Raw genomic sequence first — 20,510 nt, 5'->3', positions numbered from 1 at the left:
ACTGAATATTTCATACGAACGCGTTCATCATATAGTTCACGTGAATTTGGACATGAGAAAAATTGGTCCAAAATGGATCCCCAAATGTTTGAATGTCGACCAAATGCGTGCAAGGGTAGAAGCATCGCGTTCGATCTGTGCTCGATTTGAAAACGATGTAGAATTGTTACTATGGATGAGTCTTGGGTACATTTCTACGATCCAGAAACAAAGCGACAATCGATGGAATGGCGGCGCTCTGGTTCTCCAAGACCTAAGGAATTTCGTGTCCAAAAATCTGCTGGAAAAGTTCTTGCTTCAGTTTTTTGGGATTGTCATGCAGTAATCATGATTTATTTTTTGGATAAGGGTAGAACAATAACCGGAGATTACTATTCGACATTACTGACCATTCTACGGTAAAAACCTAAAGAGAAAAGACGCGGAAAGCTATCCAAAGGGGTTTTGTTTTTGGAGGACAACGCTCCTGCACACAAATCTCATGTTGCCATGCGAAACATTCTTGATTTAGGGTTTGAATTACTAGAACACCGCCTTATTCACCAGATTTGGCTCCATCCGACTATCTTCTCTTTCCTCAACTGAGAAAAAGTTCAAAAGGTCGTAGATTTTCTTCCAATGTGGCGGTTATGAAAGCTGTGGAGTTCTGGTTTGCAGAGCAAGAAGGAACATTTTTTTTTATAAAGGTCTAGAGACGTTGCAGGTTCGCTGTAATAAATGTATCCAATTAAGAGGGGAATATGTTGAGTAATAAAATATTTTGACATTGAAATTTTGTTTGGTTCTATAGTAGGCTAAGAATTTTTCAATATATCCTCGTAAGTATCGTCAAAAATTTTTTGTGGTAGATAAATAAAATTTGGGATTCATAACGAAAAAACTGCTCTTTTAGAACATAGAATTTCCATAACATTCTTGAGTGAAACTGCTGGATCAAATGCCTTACCCAGAACGGACCTGGTGGTCTATCTCCGGCCAGCTCAACCTCCTCGTGCAAAAGGTGGACGGCCTCCTCTCCACGGGGGTGGTCTTCGGGGATCTCTGTCTGAACGAACCGGGTCGTCGTACGGGGGGCGCAGGCACGAGACATTCCAGGGTGCTTTTACGACGCTGAACTAATGCACTGGCTCCCGGTGTCGGCAGGACCTTCGGAAACCCCGGAGTGTTGCTGTCGCCGGAGTTGCTGCGAGATCCCGGAGTGAGCCCCGCAGAGCCGCTCTCCGACGTGTCCGCTCGGCTCAGGGAAAATCTGAAAAAATCGACAACGTTTCGTTTAGTCATTGGACCGCCTGGGGGATGTATATACAGGGTGTTCCTAAATTGAACGTACAAACGAAAAGGGGAGATTCCTTAAGTGAGTTTAAGAAAAAAAAGTCCCATAAACATGGGGTCGCAAACGTTTCGTTTTCTAGATACAGAGTGTTGAAGTTTGAATTTTTTTCAAGTTTTTTTCTCATAGTATCTACACTTCACAAGATATTCAACTGAAATTTGGCATAGATATTACATTTTAGAGTTCTCACCACGTGACATGGCAATTTCTATAAAAGATCTACAGGGTGATATTTTTTCTGGAACACTGCCACCTGTTCTTCTGCAGAACTTTTTTTTGGTGAGCAACTGTTAATTTGAAAAAATATAAAAAGAAGCTTTGTTCTTATACTAAACTTTTCGGTCTTTTGTAGTTTTGTCGTATCTACTAACGATTTCGAGAAAAAAAATTTTGAACGATTCAAATTAACAGTTGCTCACCAAAATAAAGTTCTGCAGAAGAACAGGTGGCAGTGTTCCAAAAAAAATATCACCCTGTAAATCTTCTATCGAAATTGCCATGTCACGTGGTGAGAACTCTAAAATGTAATATCTATGCCAAATTTCAGTTGAATATCTTGTGAAGTGTAGATACTATGAGAAAAAAACTTGAGAAAAATTCAAACTTCAACACTCTGTATCTCGAAAACGAAACGTTTGCGACCCCATATTTATGGGACTTTTTTTCTTAAACTCACTTAAGGAATCTCCCATTTTCGTTTGTACGTTCAATTTAGGAACACCTGTATATAAAATAGAGGGTTCATTCAACAATCTGGAGAACTCTGAACTGAAATGGTGTTATTGTTCAACATGAATGGAATGATACTTATTTCGAAGCAGTATGACGTTTAAGTGGAAAATGAACGTTCTATGCAAGGTGAACAATTTCCAAATAGTTTAATAGTTGGGGAGCCGACGATGATAAATCGGGATTTACTCGAGCGTCGTGGAGGCCTAGTGGATTTTGAAGATTAGATGGTAGAAAGAAAAAAAGGTTCTATGATGTATGCACTTTCAGCGGTGGGGAAAGCGTCTGAGGGGTCTCAAAGATGTAAAAAAAAAATCGTCAGGTGTACATACTCGAGCGTGTCAGATTAAGATACTGTATATGCCCAACGTGTCTCTGATAATAAATTCATGTTAATCTGACAGTTTGCGTGGTGGGGCAGGCCGTACTGAAGAGTTGAATGTGGTAAAGAAATTTTCTTCGTACGTGTCATATTCTCAGAGGATTTGTTAATTGGCCCCAAGGAAGGCTACTTTTCAAGAGACTGGCAATTCGGACGTGACACAAGATTACAGTGGTCCTTTGAAAATGCAAAAAAATCGATATTTGTACATACTCCAGCGTGTCAGATTTTCATACGGTATGTTAATCTCGGTGTTACAGACCTTTTGACCCATTAATCTCACACTAATCAGGGAGGTTTTCCCCAATCTGACAGTTTGATGCGATGATGACAATGCATTTTTTTTAAATACCTCCCTTCCTGTATGTCTAATCGTTTTGTATTAATAATGAAAGGTGTAGACGATAAAATTCTATACAATTTTTGTTTGAAACAATTTTTCATACTCCTAACCATTTTCGAGCTATAGGGTAATGAGAGCGAGGAGCTTAGCCATACCTTCGAAAGGGCAAGATCAATGTAGAATTCCAGTCAAATATGCATTCAAAAGTTGCGTCAGATGGAATTTGTAGGAAATGTTATGCTCTTAAGCTTTTATATTGTATGCGAAAACGATTTGAAGCCCAGGAGACGAAATGATAAAAAAAAAATTATTTTTGTGAACTTTGTGGCCCATTTTTTTGTTTCAACTCGCTGAAACTGTCAGATTATTTTTTTTCCGTTATTTTTGAATCATTAGCTTCAAGATAAGAAAAAAGACACCGCGCTCGAGAAAGTAGGAAAGTCCAGGAGAGTTGAACCCCTTGTCACTCTGAAATCACTTAAGTTGTATCTGTAAATGGTATCAACTCATTTTTTTGCGTGAAGATATCATGCCCAAATGGGTAACGATAGATAGTAGTAGAGTGATGGTGAGATGATCATTTTGACTACAGCAATTCTTTTTTTAAGAACCGAAAATTGGCTCATGTCTTCCTAACCCATGGGAGAGTTGAACAGGGGGCGAGAGAGACTTGACCATAAGTTTGTGAAACACATTGAAAGAAAACAATTTCCAATGACCAACTATTGTCTTTATCTAGGTTTTCACCAGATGTATCAGCGTATGAAATACATATTTTCTATTTCAGAGTCACTCTCACTTATTTCCGAGATGTTTTTTACTTTTTTGAACCATTGTATATTTTTTATATTTATTTCTATAATTCAATTTGCTTTTTTCGTAGCAAACTATTATCTTAACTGCGGGAAACTTGGACCACTGATTATTTCTCCTGACCATAGCTTGAGTTAAGTCTCCCGCACTCCATTTTAGTCTATTCAACAGATGTTTTCTTGAAACTTTCACAATTATTATTGATGAGGCTCATCTTTTTTAAAACAATATTAATCAATGAAAGCAATAAAACGAAATTCCTTCGTGCGAATCAATATTCGCATGCTGTTTTGGTCGAATATTGTGTTTTGTGAATTTCTTTGGGAAAAATGTTCTTCCCTACGTTAGATTAGAGTGATTAGACTATCACTTTCTGAGAAATGCCTCTTTACACTGATACTAAAAAGCTTTGTGTGCCCCACGGCAATGAACGGTCAGCTGATTTTGACAAATCTTTAGAGTACCCTATATGTAATTAACCACAGATCTCAATCTAACACTCTCGATTATGTACAATAATCGTTTGTTTTTAACTATTTTGACAGGCCGTCCTAGACAATTCCACCTATATACAGTTTTTTGGGAGAGGTACTCTACAGGGTCTAAGGTATTTCCTTTCTCTTGGGCACCCCAACTGTGGGTGATCCTGATTTCTTAATAGAGAGACTTTTTTGAGCATTTCAGATGTAGGATGTTTCTCTATTGCAAAGATGTTGAACCGCACTAAAATTCCTCGTTGAAGAGTCATAGGAAGTACCGAATGATAAAAGATTCCTTGGCAGTAATGGTCCAAATCCTAAGGAACACAAAGAGCCCTTCTTCACCTACCCAGCCCCACCACATCCCCAGCGACGACCCTTCGAATAACGTCAATCGGCTCTGCCGCACCCTGTATAATTCGCAGTGTTCTGTGCGGCAACCTGTTGACCCTAAATCGGCCCGATATCCGTCAGAATGGGCGATGAAGGGAAAAAGCGTTGTTTACTCAAGTATCACGCTAATACTTCTTCTAAACATCGATGAATAGACCCTGAACATAACGAGGTCCACGACGACATTTATGTCAACATCCTTCATCGCATAGCACTCTCGAATATCCCCGACGTTTTAAGGTCGCATTGCGTCTTTTGCGACATAAAAGTCTGGAAATAGGCCAAATTCGCCAACTTTGCCAGATCTCGAGGGATGGAAATTCAACACAGCGAAGTTCAGCCCTCCCCGCCCGAGGCCACATGCTGTTGGAATTGAATGGGGCGCTTTTTTATGTATCATTTTATTTTATCAACGTCGCCATTAGTCTCTGTGTATGTTCTATGGGTTTTACAAGGTAGGGAGTGGATGAATGTGTTCGGGTCCCAAGGGGGATAATTCTTTTAATTTTCCGTGATGCAAAAATGGTAGTTGTACAAGAACTTTATTGCGTTGGATGAAGGTAAATGAAAAGAGAGAAAAAGCGTGGTTCGACGTACAAGCTAGTCTAGAAAAGGTTCCATAAAATTAACATTTTACAACGAAAACATCATTCTTTACTGAAAACATTTTTAATGTATGGGCTGGGTTGGAAGAGGCAGTTTTAATATATGAAAAGCTTTAGTGGAGAAGTGCATTGAGAAGAAATCCTTTTTAAGGGCACTATAACGAGCACGAGAAATCCATTGTCGAGTAGCTCATTGAAGAGATTCATGTCTGAACGTATTGCTTAGATGGACAACCACATAAAAAGTTGCTATTTGTTTGTGTATTAACTGTATATGAAACATGTAACGGGTTTAGTTTGCAAATTGGTTTAATCCCAGCGCCAGCTATTCTTTCAATAGGGAGGAATAGCAAACCCACTCGGGGTGGTAGCGATAAAGAGTACTTCAAAACCGAATTCATCACAACAATCTAAATTACAGTGAACCATACAATGATTTCCAAGTCAAGAAATAAATACAGCTGATGATCCAGTTCAAAATGAAAAAAACAGAAATGCAACAATTAACCTGTCACGGTGGTCAGAAATTCAAACTCAACACAGTGAAATTGATGAATTAAACAATATTCCAATTAATTATATTCAGTCAAAATATCAGGTATTGAAGAAAGAAAGAAATCAATAGCGGTCACTTGATTGATTTCATTGATGAGACAATGAGGGATGTTTACACAAAATTTACAGTAACCGGTTGTCCCTGTAATCGGTTAATTTAGAGATGGGTTTGATCCCGAGCACTTTCAGTGACTTTCAGTGTAATCAGAATTGAAACTATTCAATGAACGGGAAGGGGTTGATGCAGGTGAAACACAATGCAACGATTTACAGGATAACGGAGTAGTTTATCGTGGTCTCTCCGTGGCAACCTTGGGTGTACACGCCAAGCATTACCAGCAAAAAGACTTCGAGACCTCTGCCGATTTTTTTCGTCACCAGATAGCCAGGCGACAGAAGTCTGCGGTAAACGGGAAATCTAAACGGAATACAACAGGTGTAGGACGGAATAGGTTACTGTGGTCTTTTCTATTCTATTTCAATATTTTCGCCATAGATGTCTTGATAATTGCTGGCATGAGTACTCCTGTAAGAGATGTTGGAATAAGATTCAGATTTGATGGAGGCCTGTTTAACCTGAAGCGCCTCAGAGCAAAAACCCGTACCTACTAAGTTTATCACGGAACTTCAATAAGCAGACGACTACGCACTTATCGCTAGCAGCTCAGAAGATCTAGAGATAATTTTGGACACCTGTAAACATATATACGAAGCTTTAGGCCTTAGTCTCAATATTGGCAGAACCAAAATCCTGGTAAGTCCGACAAAAAGCCTTCAAACACATATCAGCCTGGAGAATGAAACTCTACAACAGGTCGAGCATTTCAAATAGTTGGGAAGCTTCATACATACTGGGGCTAACCTGGACACGGAAATACACAACCGTGTCAATTCGGCATCACGGGCATTCTGGAAGCTAAAGGAGAGAGTGTTTCAAAATCACGACCTCAATCTGAAGACCAAGACAGTGGTTTACAAAGCAGTGGTCCTCACAACGCTTCTTTACGGAAGCGAAAGCTGGACGCCCTACAGGCGACATTTTAAACAGCTTGAACAAACGCAACAACGTCATCTAAGACAAATAATGCACATCAGATAGTTCCACAAAGTTTCAAGTGCAGAAGTCTTGCAGCGCGCTAGTTGAGACTCAAGTAACGAGTGCCCGACTCATTCGGCCACATTCTGAGGATGCAAGACACAAGACTCCCCTAAATAGGTCTGTATGGCGAATTTACAGAGGGAGCTCGGAAACCAGGAGGCAAGTATGAGCGGTTTAAGGATATACTACATTAATCCCTAAAATCAGTTGATGCCAATCATAACTGGGAACAAATAGCGTTAGACAGATCACAGTGGAGGTTTTTGGTCCACAGTTATAATGGAGACTCGAGAAGAATACAGCGGCAGCCAGATCTGGTTGGTGACTATCCATGTCCGGAGTGAGGAAGGATCTGTAGATCTCGGTTGGGTCTCTTCAGTCACAGGAGGGCCCATAGTCGCAAGTAGCCCTAATAAAGTATAAGTTTGATCGCATAGATAGTTTTGTTTTTGAATCTTTTTGTAGATTTATTCTCGGTCACGGGAAACAGCAATGATGATGATGGTAGGTATATGAAACAATGAAACATAAAAAACATAATGATGTCTTGTTTCAAGTTGATGTGACATTAAGTAGACTATAAAAATTGGAATTGAAGTTTTAGAACCTTCTCGAACAAACTCTATAATAAGTTAGTAATTCTCTTGCGAAATCCGAAATGGTAACGTGTAAACTTTTATCGAATCTGAAGGATAACCGGGAATTGGCATGGTGGAAGCTGTGCAAAGTGAAATTTTAAAATGAACCCCAATAAATAAAATCCCTTTCATCCAAGACGAGGGGAATTCACAAAGCTACATAATCTCTTGTGGCAATTCCGTTCGAAATATAATTCATATTCGGAGCAAGCCGAGAGAAATATCGATGCAATGTTACATTTTATAGAAACGTGTTATACGGAGCTTTCCTTTTGATCCCATCATTTTCCATTCGATTTTATATTGGAATATCGGACGGGAATGTTACGAGAGCAGTCACGTTTCTCGTATCTAATGGTTAACGTTTAATTTCGTTCAGAGAATGAGGATTTAGTGTAACCTGCTGTATCGAAGTGAAGATTTAGTTTGTATTACCCAATGGAGCTTAAAAAAAATTAGCTACACCATATGTATGGAGATGGGGAAGAAAAGATACAACGAAATATTATTGGAAGCTTATTTAGAGTAGCGCAATTCAATATTCTTGAAGAACAGGGTTTAATGTTTGTTTTATAATGGTCAACTCGCTACTTCAAGCTCTCAAGCCATAATTTTATCAAACAAACTTCCAATGGTCCGTGAAAATATGAAAAAATATTGCAAATGTCAAATGATGATGAAATAATGCACAAAACCACTTTTTAAGGGTGCTGCTTCAACTCCAGATCATTGAGGGACAGAATTCCATTGTTAGCCAACGAAAAAAAAAAGTGCAACAAACTTTCAGGAGTCAGATGTAACCTCCTTGAATGGAGTTACTAAAAAATTTGTCAAGACAGAAAGGTTGCGTCGAGATGGATGAAATTCTCAGATTTATTACTAGAAGAGTTGCTCTTTCAGATTATGTATCACATTCCTATCTACGGTTACTTTTATTGAGAGATAAAAGACTCGCAAGCTGACCTTCGACACATCCTGAAAAGTATGGGTTCAGTTAAAAATTCGTCAAGACCGAACGGTTGCACCTAGATGGATGAAATTCTCAGATTTATTACTAGAAAAGTTGCTCTTCCAGAATATGTATCACATTTTCATCTACGGTTACTTTTATTGAGAAATAAAACACTCGCAATCTGACCTTCGAAAATCCTGACAAAGATGGATTCAGTTGAAAATTCGTCAAGAAAAATTCTGAAAAGGATGGGTTCAGTTAAAAATTCGTCAAGACCGAACGGTTGCGCCGAGATGGATGAAATCCTCAGATTTATTACTAGAAGAGTTGCTCTTCCAGAATATGTATCACATTTCCATCTACGGTTACTTTTATTGAGAAATAAACGACTCGAAAGCTGACCTTCAAAAAATCCTGAAAAGGATGGGTTCAGTTAAAAATTCGTCAAGACCGAACGGTTGCACTTAGATGGATGAAATTGTCAGCATTATTACTAGAAGAACTGCTCTTTCAGAATATGTATCACATTTCAATTTACGGTTACTTTTATTGAGAAATAAACGACTCAAAATCTGAACTTCGAAAAATCCTGAAAAGGATGGGTTCAGTTAAAGATACGTCAAGACCGAACGGTTGCACTGAGGTATATGCAATTTCGAGAATTATTACTAGAAGAGTTGCTCTCTTAGAATCTGTATCACATTCAGATCTACGATAATTTTTTCCATTCAAATTTGAAACTATCATTTCTAAGGGAATAATGACGGATTGAACCCTGAATGGAACATCGAATTTCAACGGTTTTTCCTGCAACTGGAAAAAGTTCGCCATCAAATGATTCCTCCAGCCTTCGAATACCGGACGAATTCTATTTACCGCTTCGAGCACCTACGATTGATATTGAATTGGGGTTTTAATTTCAAACACCACACTGCTGAATACAAGCAATTAACCGCCGTTTTTGTGCCGAGGTGCCCGGACGATTTAGCGCCTTGGGCCCTTTCCCATTCGTCAATTAAATGGGTATTTACAGGCATCGTTTACAGGCGGAGCGACACCCCATTTCACCCCAATCAAAGATGGCCGGTGGACCAACCTCAGAAGGAATTTCGAGGAAATACCTAGATTTATGCAGAACACTGCTCAATAATTGGCATGAATATCCCTTCATTCGTGGCTTCTGATAAGTTATCTCTAACATCTGTTATGCAGGTGTTCTTTCAGGAAAATCTGAGATATCTTAAGTAGTTTTCATCATACTCTTTCTCACTTCATCGAGTTCTTGAGCTGTGAAATCGATTAATTGTAGAAGGTGATAAAAAAAACGATGTATACTCTATTCACTTTTATTTTAGCTCTCGGTTGGCCATGGAAATTTGACACATTTCACTCTGTATAGTACGAAAATGTGAGGTTATGACGCTTGTCAAAACAAAGATATCTTTGTGTCAAAATATTTTTGGGTTTTGAATCGACGCTATGTTGTCTGTACTATGTAAAAGTTTCTGTTATTACGTATTTCATCACAATGTCGAATCTCTTCGGAAAATATGTGACGAACATAATTGAAGTTTATACAAACTAATTGAAGGCACACTAAATCTAGTTATTTGCATGGAAAATACAAGAGATCAGTATGATATCATAATATGCACTAGCTTGAGGATAGTTAATGTTCGTTATATTCTTTGGCAAAAGTTTAAATACGTTACATCAGTTGTAGATTTCAAAAAAATTAACCCGAAGATGAAATGCATATGATGCAGTGGTTGGGAATAGGTATCTCCCGAAGGAATTGACAGATAATTACAATAATGTTAAATTCTTCAACAAAAATCATCTTGCATCAATATAAGTGGAAGGAATTCAAGGCAGTTCCAAGTCAAGATGAACTTCACCTTCGAACAAAAATTTGACATGAATAAACATTTAACAGGACAACTGGCGCGTATTTGTGGCTGTTCATCTTAAAACATTGATATAATAATAATAATTAGGTATTTATTGGTACCAAGAAATTAACAATATATAGGACAAGTCAAATGAAAAATAGAAAAATCAATTTTCGGGAATTTATTCTACGATGACATTCATCGAAAATCCTGTAGTAAACTTTTCGCATTAATTCACTCAAACATAAAATTCTCAAATGCCACCACTTATTTGGGTCTCCCAATAGAAGGAAATTCTTTGTCATCCTCTTCATTCACAATCTTTCTGATTGTGGAGATATTCAGCTGAAAGATAAGTCGTTTACGACCGGTTTCATAATCAAACCTAAAGTCCCTTTAATTTTAAAGCTTCCTTTAACCCTACTAAAAATGACAGTAAAGGAAGCTTTAAGCTTAAAGTGACGTTTAATTCGATTATGAAACTGGACGTTAGATTCAGATGAAACATTATATAAATTCTCTTATATTGAATATGTTCGCTACCGTCTTACGTATTGTGGATTTTATAATATCAGGGCCTATAACTATGAATGAGCGGACCTGAATTCTGAAAAGCACTTCCTGAAACCCTGTCTCTTTTTTCAATAACTTTCGTCATTTTCGTAATAAAAATTGATATAAGTTGTGGCAACGGCGTTATGACATTAAAGACATTTCATGAGTGCCAAACTTATTCCGCTCTAGTTACAAAAACTTGAGAAAATTATTTCATGGCCAACCGACTTCTAATATAAATTTGAATGGAGAATAGTATTCGGTGTTGAACCTGGTATGATTTGAATTGACAAAAATTGAAGAAATGGAGACAATATCAGTCATGCCAAGAAGACGTTTGTGTCTTGTGGAACCTGACCAAATCAGACGGTTGAATATGCTACGATAGCTCGAAAAAAATCGTATTGAAACATCATCTGTGCCTGTCACGTTTCAATTTACCCCACATCAGGTTTATCCCACAGCAGTCCCTGTCACACCGACCTGAAATGGGGGAGGATGAGGCATATATCAAGATGATCGATTGCATAACAATGTGATATCTAGTTAACATCCGCCTCCTGTTATCCTGACAAAGGATATTATCCTGTTGAGCATCACATCCGATGGTGCCCGGATTCATACGCGGGCTCATTAAAAACCTCCCTCCGTCCGTCAAACCACCTCGTAAATTCATTAATGGCCGAAGTAACTTTGAAGGTCGTAAAAGTATGAATTGTGGGAGAAATGAAACCGATAATCATTTTTACGGGAGTGTCTGTTTTATGTCCTCGATGGAATTGGATAGGGCTGACTGAGGTGTAAAGTGTAAATACGTTATGGCTCACATAATTCTTTATTAGTTATGGAAAATATTTCGGAGGGGTAGGGAATTTAGACGTCATAGGGTTCATCAAACCTCAATCCAATCCTGATGATGAGAATATTCTCAACAGGTTGCTTTATGAAGTTGAATAAAGGGCGAAGCCAGTTTTATCACTTTAATAAGCTGAATTATGCATGCATATGCTATACACTTTCAACGGTTTTCTTCAATACAGATGTTTTTTCCCAGCAGGAATAAAAAAAGATAATATTATCAGATTTTGAATGTATTGGCTCCATTCTAAAATCAGTTGTTCTCGATCAATTTTTAATGATCAATAGTTTTTCTTTCGTTTGATTTTCTACACTCGATCGCTATGCAACGCGAAACACGCAATTTGACCAAAGAGGAATGTGCCCAAGCGGTAGTTTTGCGAGAAGAAGGGTGGATATACACAAGAATTGCAGAAAGGTTTGGAGTTTCCCATACAAGTGTGTCCAGAATGTTGCAGCGATTCAGGGAGACAGGTATGAATGTCCGAAGACCAGGACAGGGTAGACCACGGGTAACAACTGCCATTCAAGAACGTTACTTGAGAGTTTCTTCGTTGAGACAACGGTTTGCAACCGCTCGCCTCCTTCAAATTCAGCTTGAGCAAACTCATGAGGTGCAAATTAGAACTCAGACAATAAGAAATCGCCTCAGAGAATATGATTTAAGGCCTCGTGTCGCGGCTAGAGACCCAGCTCTTACCCCAGCCCATCGAAGGGCGCGTTTGGATTTTGCGAGAGAGCATATCCATTGGGAAGAGGCCGATTGGGAAAGAGTTCTCTTCACAGATGAGTCTAGATACTGCCTCTATCATTGTGATCGACGTTCCCTTGTATACAGACGTCCACATGAAAGATATGCTCAGTGCAATTTCCTGAATACTACTGGTTTCGGGGAAGGATCCATTATGCTATGTCTTTGACTGCTCGCACCTACCTAGTGGTCGTTGATAATGGATCTATGAATGCTGATAAGTATATAAGGAACATTCTTGAAGAGCATGTAATGCCATTTGCCCCATACATTGGTGAAAATTTCATTTTTATGGACGATAATGCCAGACCCCATCGTGCGCGCATCGTTCAGGAATAACTTGAAGAGGTTGAAGTCTCTCGAATGGAATGGCCAGCAAGAAGTCCAGATCTCAATCCGATTGAGCAGGTTTGGGACAACCTCAATAGAAGGCTGCGAAGTTCAGAAAATCATCCAGCTACTCCTAATGACTTAGGAATCCAACTCGAAGAAATCTGGGAAGGATTAGATCAAAACATTTTAAGATCACTCATTTTGAGTATGATCCGTCGTTGCCGAGCTGTAATTAACGCAAGGGGTGGAAATACCAAGTATTAAATGACATTTCAGTATTTTGAAAATTGTTCATTTCTCTTCTTTCACATAAGATTCCGTGGAATCCTGAATTTTTCTTTCATTTAATGTGTCTTGTTTCGTTCAAAACCTTCCCGAGAGAACATAAAAAATAAGTTATAATGTCAATGTAGAGTTAACTTTCATTAAAATTGAGATTTTCAGAATGTGCGTTAATTTTTTTGCGCAGTGTAGTACGGAGATCGTTCTCCTTCTATCTATTCTCCCTACTCCTAATATAGAAGCACCTAATGAGAATGGGTCTATGTCGGAGTGTCACACCAGCATCTATTCTGTGATAATCAGAAAAATTTTCATCGACAGAAACCTGTATAGTTCTTTGGAAAGGAAATTTAAGATTCACTTGCAGAGTTCAGGAGTAACTGCGTAGGATGGAACTTGATTAGAGAGAGAACCATGCCACACCTTTTGGAAGGCTTCAGTCTCTAGAGCACGTCTTAGGCAGTCACCATAAGAACTCAACATTCTAAAGTCTAAACTTAGTTTTTTCTCAACAGTATCTCAGTAAAAAAAGCTCCACTCCTTCTCGTTTTGTATCCGAGAGTTACTCCGAAATTATGCCATCGAAACAGACACTTTGTCCTCTAAACGCTGTGTAAGCAGGATACTTATGAAGGTATTAAAACTACCTGGCGTATTCATTCAGAGTTCCTCATTTCCATGGAAATTGCTGGGGAAATATGTGCCGCTCTTTAACGTCCCACTCGGAAAGCTGTCATTAATGGCAAGTTTACCAAATAAAATCCCATTATTAGCGAAGCGTGCGAATAGGAGCTCGGAGCCAAAGTTGAACGAGAGTCGAGGAGTTTTCCGTAAGGGAAACAGGTCATGAAATTGAAACAGGTAATCGGACACTGCGTCACAGAAGGGTTGAATGTTAAGACATTATTTTGGGGGTATTTCTTGAGGAGCGATTCCGCGGAACACAAAGTTGGTGAAGAGAAATACGAAGTAAAATAAAACTAGTGATCGATAATGATATTGGTTAGTTTTTATGATCCTCATAGAGAGTTTTTTTTATACAATATGGAGAAAAATGGACCTCAGAACCATTGAAAATCTTTTTCAAAAGCTTAGCGCCAGAAACGTTTGAGAATATATCTTCGTTATTAGTTCATCACCATTTTTGCACCTTGCGAATCATCTTCATGATCATATTTCATATATTGAAACTGATAAAGTTAATCATTTCGAATATTACGTTTACATGCATTTGTGTACTCACCTTTTTGGACTCAGAGATAGTCCTGCTACACTATTACTAACTATTTCCGAGAGAGAATTGAGGAAACTCATTGTCAGTCTTGATTTCTGTAAAAAAAAAAACAAATATTATACTCCTCCATATAATTCTGTGATCATTCGAGTTTTTTTCGCGATTTTGCATGAACATTTTTAGAATTACAACTTGAAAGTACAAACAGGTCACGTTAAATATGAAAAATAGAAAGCAAGATGAAAATTATTATACGAGGATGTATTGATATATCTAGTTAGCCTAGTCCAGTTCCATACATAAAAAAGAAATTGCGTTACCATAGCAACGAACAATAACTCATTAGGAGTGTCAGTGTGACGTTTGAGGAAAAAAATAAACCGGAGTTACGCAATAAATTAAAAGAAAGAAGATGTCCACCGAAATTGTGAAAATGGAAAAAATTGGACTCAAAAGCCATCATCAAGTACCTGTATTTGAAAGGGTTAAGAGGTAAGCAGATTTACGAAGATATGCTTAATACCCTTGGTGATCAATGTCCTTCGTATGCGACCGTGAAAAATTGGACTGCAAGCTTCAAAAGAGGTGAATTTTCCATTGAAGTTGATGACCGATCGGGAAGGCCAGTTTCTGTGTCAATCCCCGAAAATATGGATGCAGTTCATGACATGATTTTATCAGACCGTCGAATTGGGCTAAAACGGATATCTGAAGCACTGAATACTTCATACGAATTTGGACATGAGCAAAACTGCTGCAAAATAGATCCCCAAATGTTTGAATGTTGACCAGAAGCGTGCAAGGGTAGAAGCATCGCGTTCGATCTGTGCTCGATTGGCAAACGATGTAGACTTCTTAAACCGAATTGTTACTGTGGATGAGACTTGAGTACATTTCTACGATCTAGAAACAAAAGAACAATCGATGGTATGGCGACACTCTGGTTCTCCAAGACCTAAGAAGTTTCGTGTCCAAAAATCTGCTGGAAAAGTTCTTGCTTCAGTTTTTTGGGATTGCCATGGAGTAATCATGATTGATTTTTTGGATAAGGGTAGAACAATAATCGGAGATTACTATTCGACATTACTGGCCACTCTACGGGAAATAATTCGAGAGAGAAGACGCGGAGAGCTATCCAAAGGTGTTTTGTTTTTGCAGGACAACGCCCCCGCACACAAATCTCATGTTGCCATGCAAAAAATTCGTGACTAAGGGTTTGAATTACTAGAACACCCCCCTTTTTCACCAGATTTGGCTCCATCCGACTATCATCTCTTTCCTCAACTGAAGAAAGGATTAAAAGGTCGTAAATTTTCTTCCAACGAGGAGGTAATAGAAGCTGTGGAGCTCTGGTTTGCAGAGCAAGAAGAAACTTTTTTTTTTGAAAGGTCTAGAGACGTTGCAGGTTCGCTGTAATAAATGTATCCAATTAAGAGGAGAATATGTGGAGTAATAAAATATTTTGTCATTTAAATTTTGATTGGTTCTATAATAGTAGGCCAAGATTTTGTAGTTTACCAAAACAGTTATAATAGATTTATTAAGTAGCTCAGCTACAAGATAATCTCATAAAACCCAAAGCTATATCTATCTTCACTAAAGAATTTTCAAGAGAGTATTCGAGAAATGAGTATTAGCAGATGATTTAAGTCCCAAGAAAACAGCATAGGTTCCCAAGATGATATGGTATTTCATGTAACATTCATCGTCTGAAAGATAGATCGCGTCAGCCTTGAAAAATACTGTTTTTCAAGAAAAGTATTATTCGAATTAACTGCTCATGAAAAGCCACCAGCAGTATATCCTCTTAAAAACTTTCTCCGAACTTTTTTACTTCAATAGAGTCTCCTGAGATCCACGTCAGCATCATCCCATTTTCGCTGTAAGTTCCCATGAACTTTTTCCAGGTCTACATACTTTCATGCTGAATTCTCTTCACGTCGGAAATAACGATCTGATCTGATAAACTTTTTTCTGTGAGATATATTTGGTTGATTTGAAATTTCGGAATCAGCGGTGACTTCACTAGAGATGTGGTTAGTCATGAACATCAGTTATTTGAAAGGGTATGAAATAGATGATATACTTACTTGAATTCTTGGAGAAAATTTTTAATTCATCTTAAATGTTACGAAATTGAATAGGTATACTTAAAATCAATGGAAAATAGGTACCTAGTAAAAAAATATTGTTGTTATTGTTATCATGTTCCAAAAATGACTGTTTTGTTTTCATCGTGAAAGGAAATTGATTGATAAAAACGGAAAATTTCTCAAATTATGCAAATAATTTGTTTACGTTTCGTGGTCATCGAAGCATTTAAAACATCCATAATCGATTTCGAGTTCTAAATTGGTTTTATGGTACTTTCCGTATTCAGATATGTATTATCTGCTTGAATGATATCATCCTATACTACAGTTGTTCGTTGTCCATTCATACTTTACAGAATCATAAAGATATGTAACGTTAACGAACGATTCAAATGCCCTGATATATTTAACTGCTCGTAAAGGTTTAGATTCTGATAATTATGTGAAAAGAGGCATTTTACAAGAATATACTCTGTTTGAGTCTTCATTTTCAGTCAATTAAGAAGCAGCAATCAAAAAAAAAACTTGCAAAGGATACAAACCTCTTCAGAGGCAGTATTTTGTGGTTACAACATCAGGTTTCAGCAGACAGAATTGTCCTTTACGAGCACTTTTCTACAAAATAATGAATACCGAATGTTTAATCCTGGACATTACTTTTCACTCACACTATATTGCCGAAAGTGTTGAAGCTTACTCTAGAAATTTGCAATATGCATGACTCATACATTCCTATACTTTATACATCGCTTCCAATCTCATAAACGAAACAGTGGACTAATTTTCAGGAATTTCATAATTTTTGTTATGCTACATCGAGGTTTTTCCACTTCACAAGTTTAATATTGGATCTGGAAAGCGAAAATTGGAATACTTTGTTGATTCTAGAAAAAGCGAACCTGTTTGTGGAATTTTTTGTTTTTCTTTTTGTCCTTTCCAATGAATTCATCCAATTTCAATCACCGGCTTGATGAAATTTCACCGATGTCTGACCTGCCTTTTTGCTCGTAAATTCAATATTGTCAGGTTTTCGCTCAGTTCTGATACGAATCGAGATCAATAGACTTGAAGCCATTCACAGTACGTATCATCTGTGCGGTATAAGTTTCGTTGAATACGGCTCCATCACCAAGCTTTGTCCCGAATATTATTAACATTTCTATGGGGTTGCGGGAAACTGGAATTCATTATTGGAAGAAATCAATAATCCATTCAATTATATTGGTTATTTGGTTTATCATTGAATAAATATCAACCGACTCTGTGTGTAAACACGTCAAGCCACATATTTAACTACCTTATTACATATATAACTATGGTGATTGATTTAGGCTTTTAACTCAACCCAAACAAGTGTATTCGAAATAAATTAAATCGCGGTAATTTCCCAGTTGAGCGAGCAAAGAGATCATAACATATTCATAGTCAAGACACAACGGTTGCCTAATGAAATGTGGTCCACGGATCATGTAACCCTAAAACAATTAGTTAAGTTAATTGGTTCGATGAAGGGTGACTCCTATCTGGGCCATCCCGGGGTCTATTTTCTCATAGACTATGAATTTTCATGAAGATTTGATTTATTCCGAATATTATGGTATGATGAAAAGTTTTAGAACATTTTTTTCGTACAGATATTCAGTATTGATGACAATCAATAATCCTTCCATCAGAAGAAAACTGTGATGAACGATAAAAATCAATTCATATTAGCTAAGATCAGAAACAATAACAAGAAACATCTCAATTGGAAATATATTATTTATTAATAACAAGTCTTGCAAATTGATTCATAACAAATGTTGGTGTCAAAAAGAATAATTCATGGATTCCTCATTTACAAATCTTCCCAGCAACCTTCTGGCATTGTTCCAATGTTTGAAAATTATTTGCTGAGGGGAAACATCCACCGTAAATTGCCTCTTGACATTTACCCCCTCTCCAGCTATAAACTACCAGGGCTGCTTTGCAATAAATGGGTCCCTTTTCTACTGGTTTGTTGCAATCTATGGAAATTCATTTGAGGAAATAAATTTTGGTGTTTAAAACTACGTTTTCCCAAAGCAGTATTAACTCTCATCATTTATAGACACTATACAGGGTGAGTCTTTGACTAGTATAAATATTTTAGCAGTAGATTCTTGAGGTCAAAAGAAACACTTGTTTTCTTCACCACATTTTCCGATTATGCCCTGATAAAAAGATAAAGCCATTTTAAGTTTTCATAATGAGCTATGTCACCCCTGAAAAAACAAAATTACCTTCAGAATAACTAGCTAAGTCTGTGACACTATACATCTGTGAATCTTTAAAAAGAGTTGTATTCAGTCAAAATAGTACCCAATTTTCCAAATTGCACAGATACTTTTCAATTTTTGTACATCAAATTACTCGAAAACGGAACATTATACAAGAAAATATGAATATGTTTCACAAAACATTCAAATATTCATTAGTTAGCGCCCAAATTAGTTTCAAGAGTTGTATTCTTTGAATTTTTGGTATTTTTATGGTACGTTATGATCATAATGAGAAAACTGGAAGACGTGGGTGATATCTTTTGTTCGAAAAATTTCATCTAATAAATGAAATAGGTACTATATTCCGAAATTCATCGACAAAACCTTTAGTGAGGACAAAAAAACATTTTGTCCGGTTTATTAACAGCCTGTATTTTTGCAAACCGAGCTTATACGAAAAAAATGGTAACGAAAAAAAGTGTTTCTTTCGACCTCAAGAATATACTGTCAAAATATTTGTACGAGTCCATGATCCACCCTGTATAATCCGTAGTATCAATCAAGTTATATAAACTTCTAAATCTAAGCGCACTGATGATCAAGTGGAATTGATTGAATCATTGTTTCATATCGGAATGAGGATACAATAACCAGTCAAAAGTTTCATGACATTCATCAATCCCACTTATTCAAAATAGCGCCTTGATTCGAAATAAAAGAATATTGTTTCGAGAGTAATACTCACCACTTCTAGTGAAAGCAGTACTCGATAAATGGAACATAATCCAAACTAGCATCATTGATAAATAGAAATTCCTCATTTCGTGCCCTCAGAAATTATTGAACATCCACGTTCTATAGAATAATTGACTCAACTATGGAATGGGTAAGAAAACCAATGAGTGAGTTATTACCTACCTTCGAATTAATCATCCAATTAATGAACAGCATAATGGAAATGAGATAACATTGTGTAATTCCGGAGTCTCAAACAATGTACATTTAAGTATGGTATTCGTAAACAAATTTCAAATGACAGAACTTCTTTATTTTCGAAGTTTCAGGTCCAGTATGTAACCATGGCAATTATCAAGAAAAACCAGACGTGAAACTATGAAAACATTTCCATTTGAAATTTGTGCCATTTCCTTTAGCATTACTTTACTAGGGAATTTCTTTTTTCTGGGTTACATAATTAAAGATGCTATCGTGGGAGAGAATTTTTTTATTCGAGACAAATATCCACCTTATATTTCGAAGACAAAGAAAAAATCAATCTATCCACAAACTTCCTTAGCAACCTTCTCACATTCTTCCTTTGTTGCATAATCATTCGCATTTTCACATCTACCGTAACCAATTTCTCGGCATTCCCCCAGTATGTAGTTCCAAACAGGCTCCCTTTTTAAGCAACGTTCTGTTCCGTGTTCATAATCAGCTTTGCAATCTAAAGAATTCATATGATGTAATAAATTATACAAAATCGATGCAATCATGATACAAATTTGAGGGGTTTGAAGGTTTTTTTCGCTCGTCAAGCAAGAGCTAACCTCTTCTTGAGTGTTGTTTCATTTTATATTTCCTTTTTTTCTGTGCATTGCCTAAACTTCAATAATAATAATGATATGTTGGTAGTGAATAATAGGACGTACCTTTAGTAAAGATTCACAAAATAGCTTGAAGTAAGAAACTCAAATTTGTATCATGAAACAGTGAATTTTCATCCAGAATACTACTTACTACTCACCTTCTTTAGTGAACTCGGATTTCGAAAAATTGCACAAAATACAAATAAGCGTTAACGAAATATAGAGATTCGGCATTATATGTCCTTAGAAACTGTTGTATTTGCAAGTTATTGGCATTGGACTGCTGTAATCCAGCTAGTTAATATAACTCAACATGAAATAATCATCATAAAAGAATAATATTGTTCTTGATTGCAGTATTA

At 37.1% G+C, this 20,510-nt stretch overlaps 3 protein-coding genes across 5 annotated transcripts in view; all 3 read right to left on the bottom strand.

The window, feature by feature from the left end:
* LOC123318078 (BAI1-associated protein 3) overlaps positions 1-20,510 on the bottom strand; it is a 75,737-nt gene that overhangs the window by 42,584 nt on the left and 12,643 nt on the right. The window contains exons 2-3 of the mRNA XM_044904779.1: positions 14,236-14,321; positions 947-1,249 (exon numbers count right to left, since the gene is read on the bottom strand). Coding sequence (XP_044760714.1) covers positions 947-1,249; positions 14,236-14,306 — 374 coding nt within the window. The 5' untranslated portion in view covers positions 14,307-14,321. The remainder of the gene's footprint in view (positions 1-946; positions 1,250-14,235; positions 14,322-20,510) is intronic.
* Positions 18,063-19,634, bottom strand: LOC123318099 (trypsin inhibitor). Of its 3 annotated transcripts, none has more exons than XM_044904799.1 (3): positions 19,478-19,634; positions 19,305-19,414; positions 18,063-18,325 (listed from the first exon to the last, which is right to left on the bottom strand). In XM_044904799.1, exons 2-3 carry the CDS (start codon positions 19,378-19,380, stop codon positions 18,153-18,155), a joined length of 249 nt encoding a protein of 82 aa, XP_044760734.1. In that variant the 5' UTR covers positions 19,381-19,414; positions 19,478-19,634; the 3' UTR covers positions 18,063-18,152. The 3 variants fall into 3 exon arrangements, with proteins under 3 accessions (XP_044760734.1, XP_044760733.1, XP_044760735.1); XM_044904798.1 differs by having other exon boundaries at positions 19,305-19,434; positions 19,478-19,629; XM_044904800.1 differs by having other exon boundaries at positions 19,474-19,627.
* Positions 19,767-20,468, bottom strand: LOC123318135 (kunitz-type serine protease inhibitor A-like). The gene is made up of 2 exons (XM_044904801.1): positions 20,307-20,468; positions 19,767-20,006 (listed from the first exon to the last, which is right to left on the bottom strand). Exons 1-2 carry the CDS (start codon positions 20,380-20,382, stop codon positions 19,837-19,839), a joined length of 246 nt encoding a protein of 81 aa, XP_044760736.1. The 5' UTR covers positions 20,383-20,468; the 3' UTR covers positions 19,767-19,836.

The sequence above is a fragment of the Coccinella septempunctata genome, chromosome 1, assembly GCF_907165205.1.
Source record: "Coccinella septempunctata chromosome 1, icCocSept1.1, whole genome shotgun sequence".
NCBI classification, from domain to species: domain Eukaryota; kingdom Metazoa; phylum Arthropoda; class Insecta; order Coleoptera; family Coccinellidae; genus Coccinella; species Coccinella septempunctata.
This window is presented reverse-complemented; position numbering and strand designations above follow the sequence as displayed.

Coding starts and splice junctions, on each gene's coding strand:
- LOC123318135 (XM_044904801.1), bottom strand. CDS start 20,382: ATGCCGAATCTCTATATTTCGTTAACGCTTATTTGTATTTTGTGCAAT. Junction 20,007..20,306: donor ATCCGAGTTCACTAAAGAAG/GTGAGTAGTAAG, acceptor TGAATTCTTTAG/ATTGCAAAGCTGATTATGAA.
- LOC123318099 (XM_044904799.1), bottom strand. CDS start 19,380: ATGAGGAATTTCTATTTATCAATGATGCTAGTTTGGATTATGTTCCAT. Junction 18,326..19,304: donor TACTGCTTTCACTAGAAGTG/GTGAGTATTACT, acceptor GAATTTCCATAG/ATTGCAACAAACCAGTAGAA.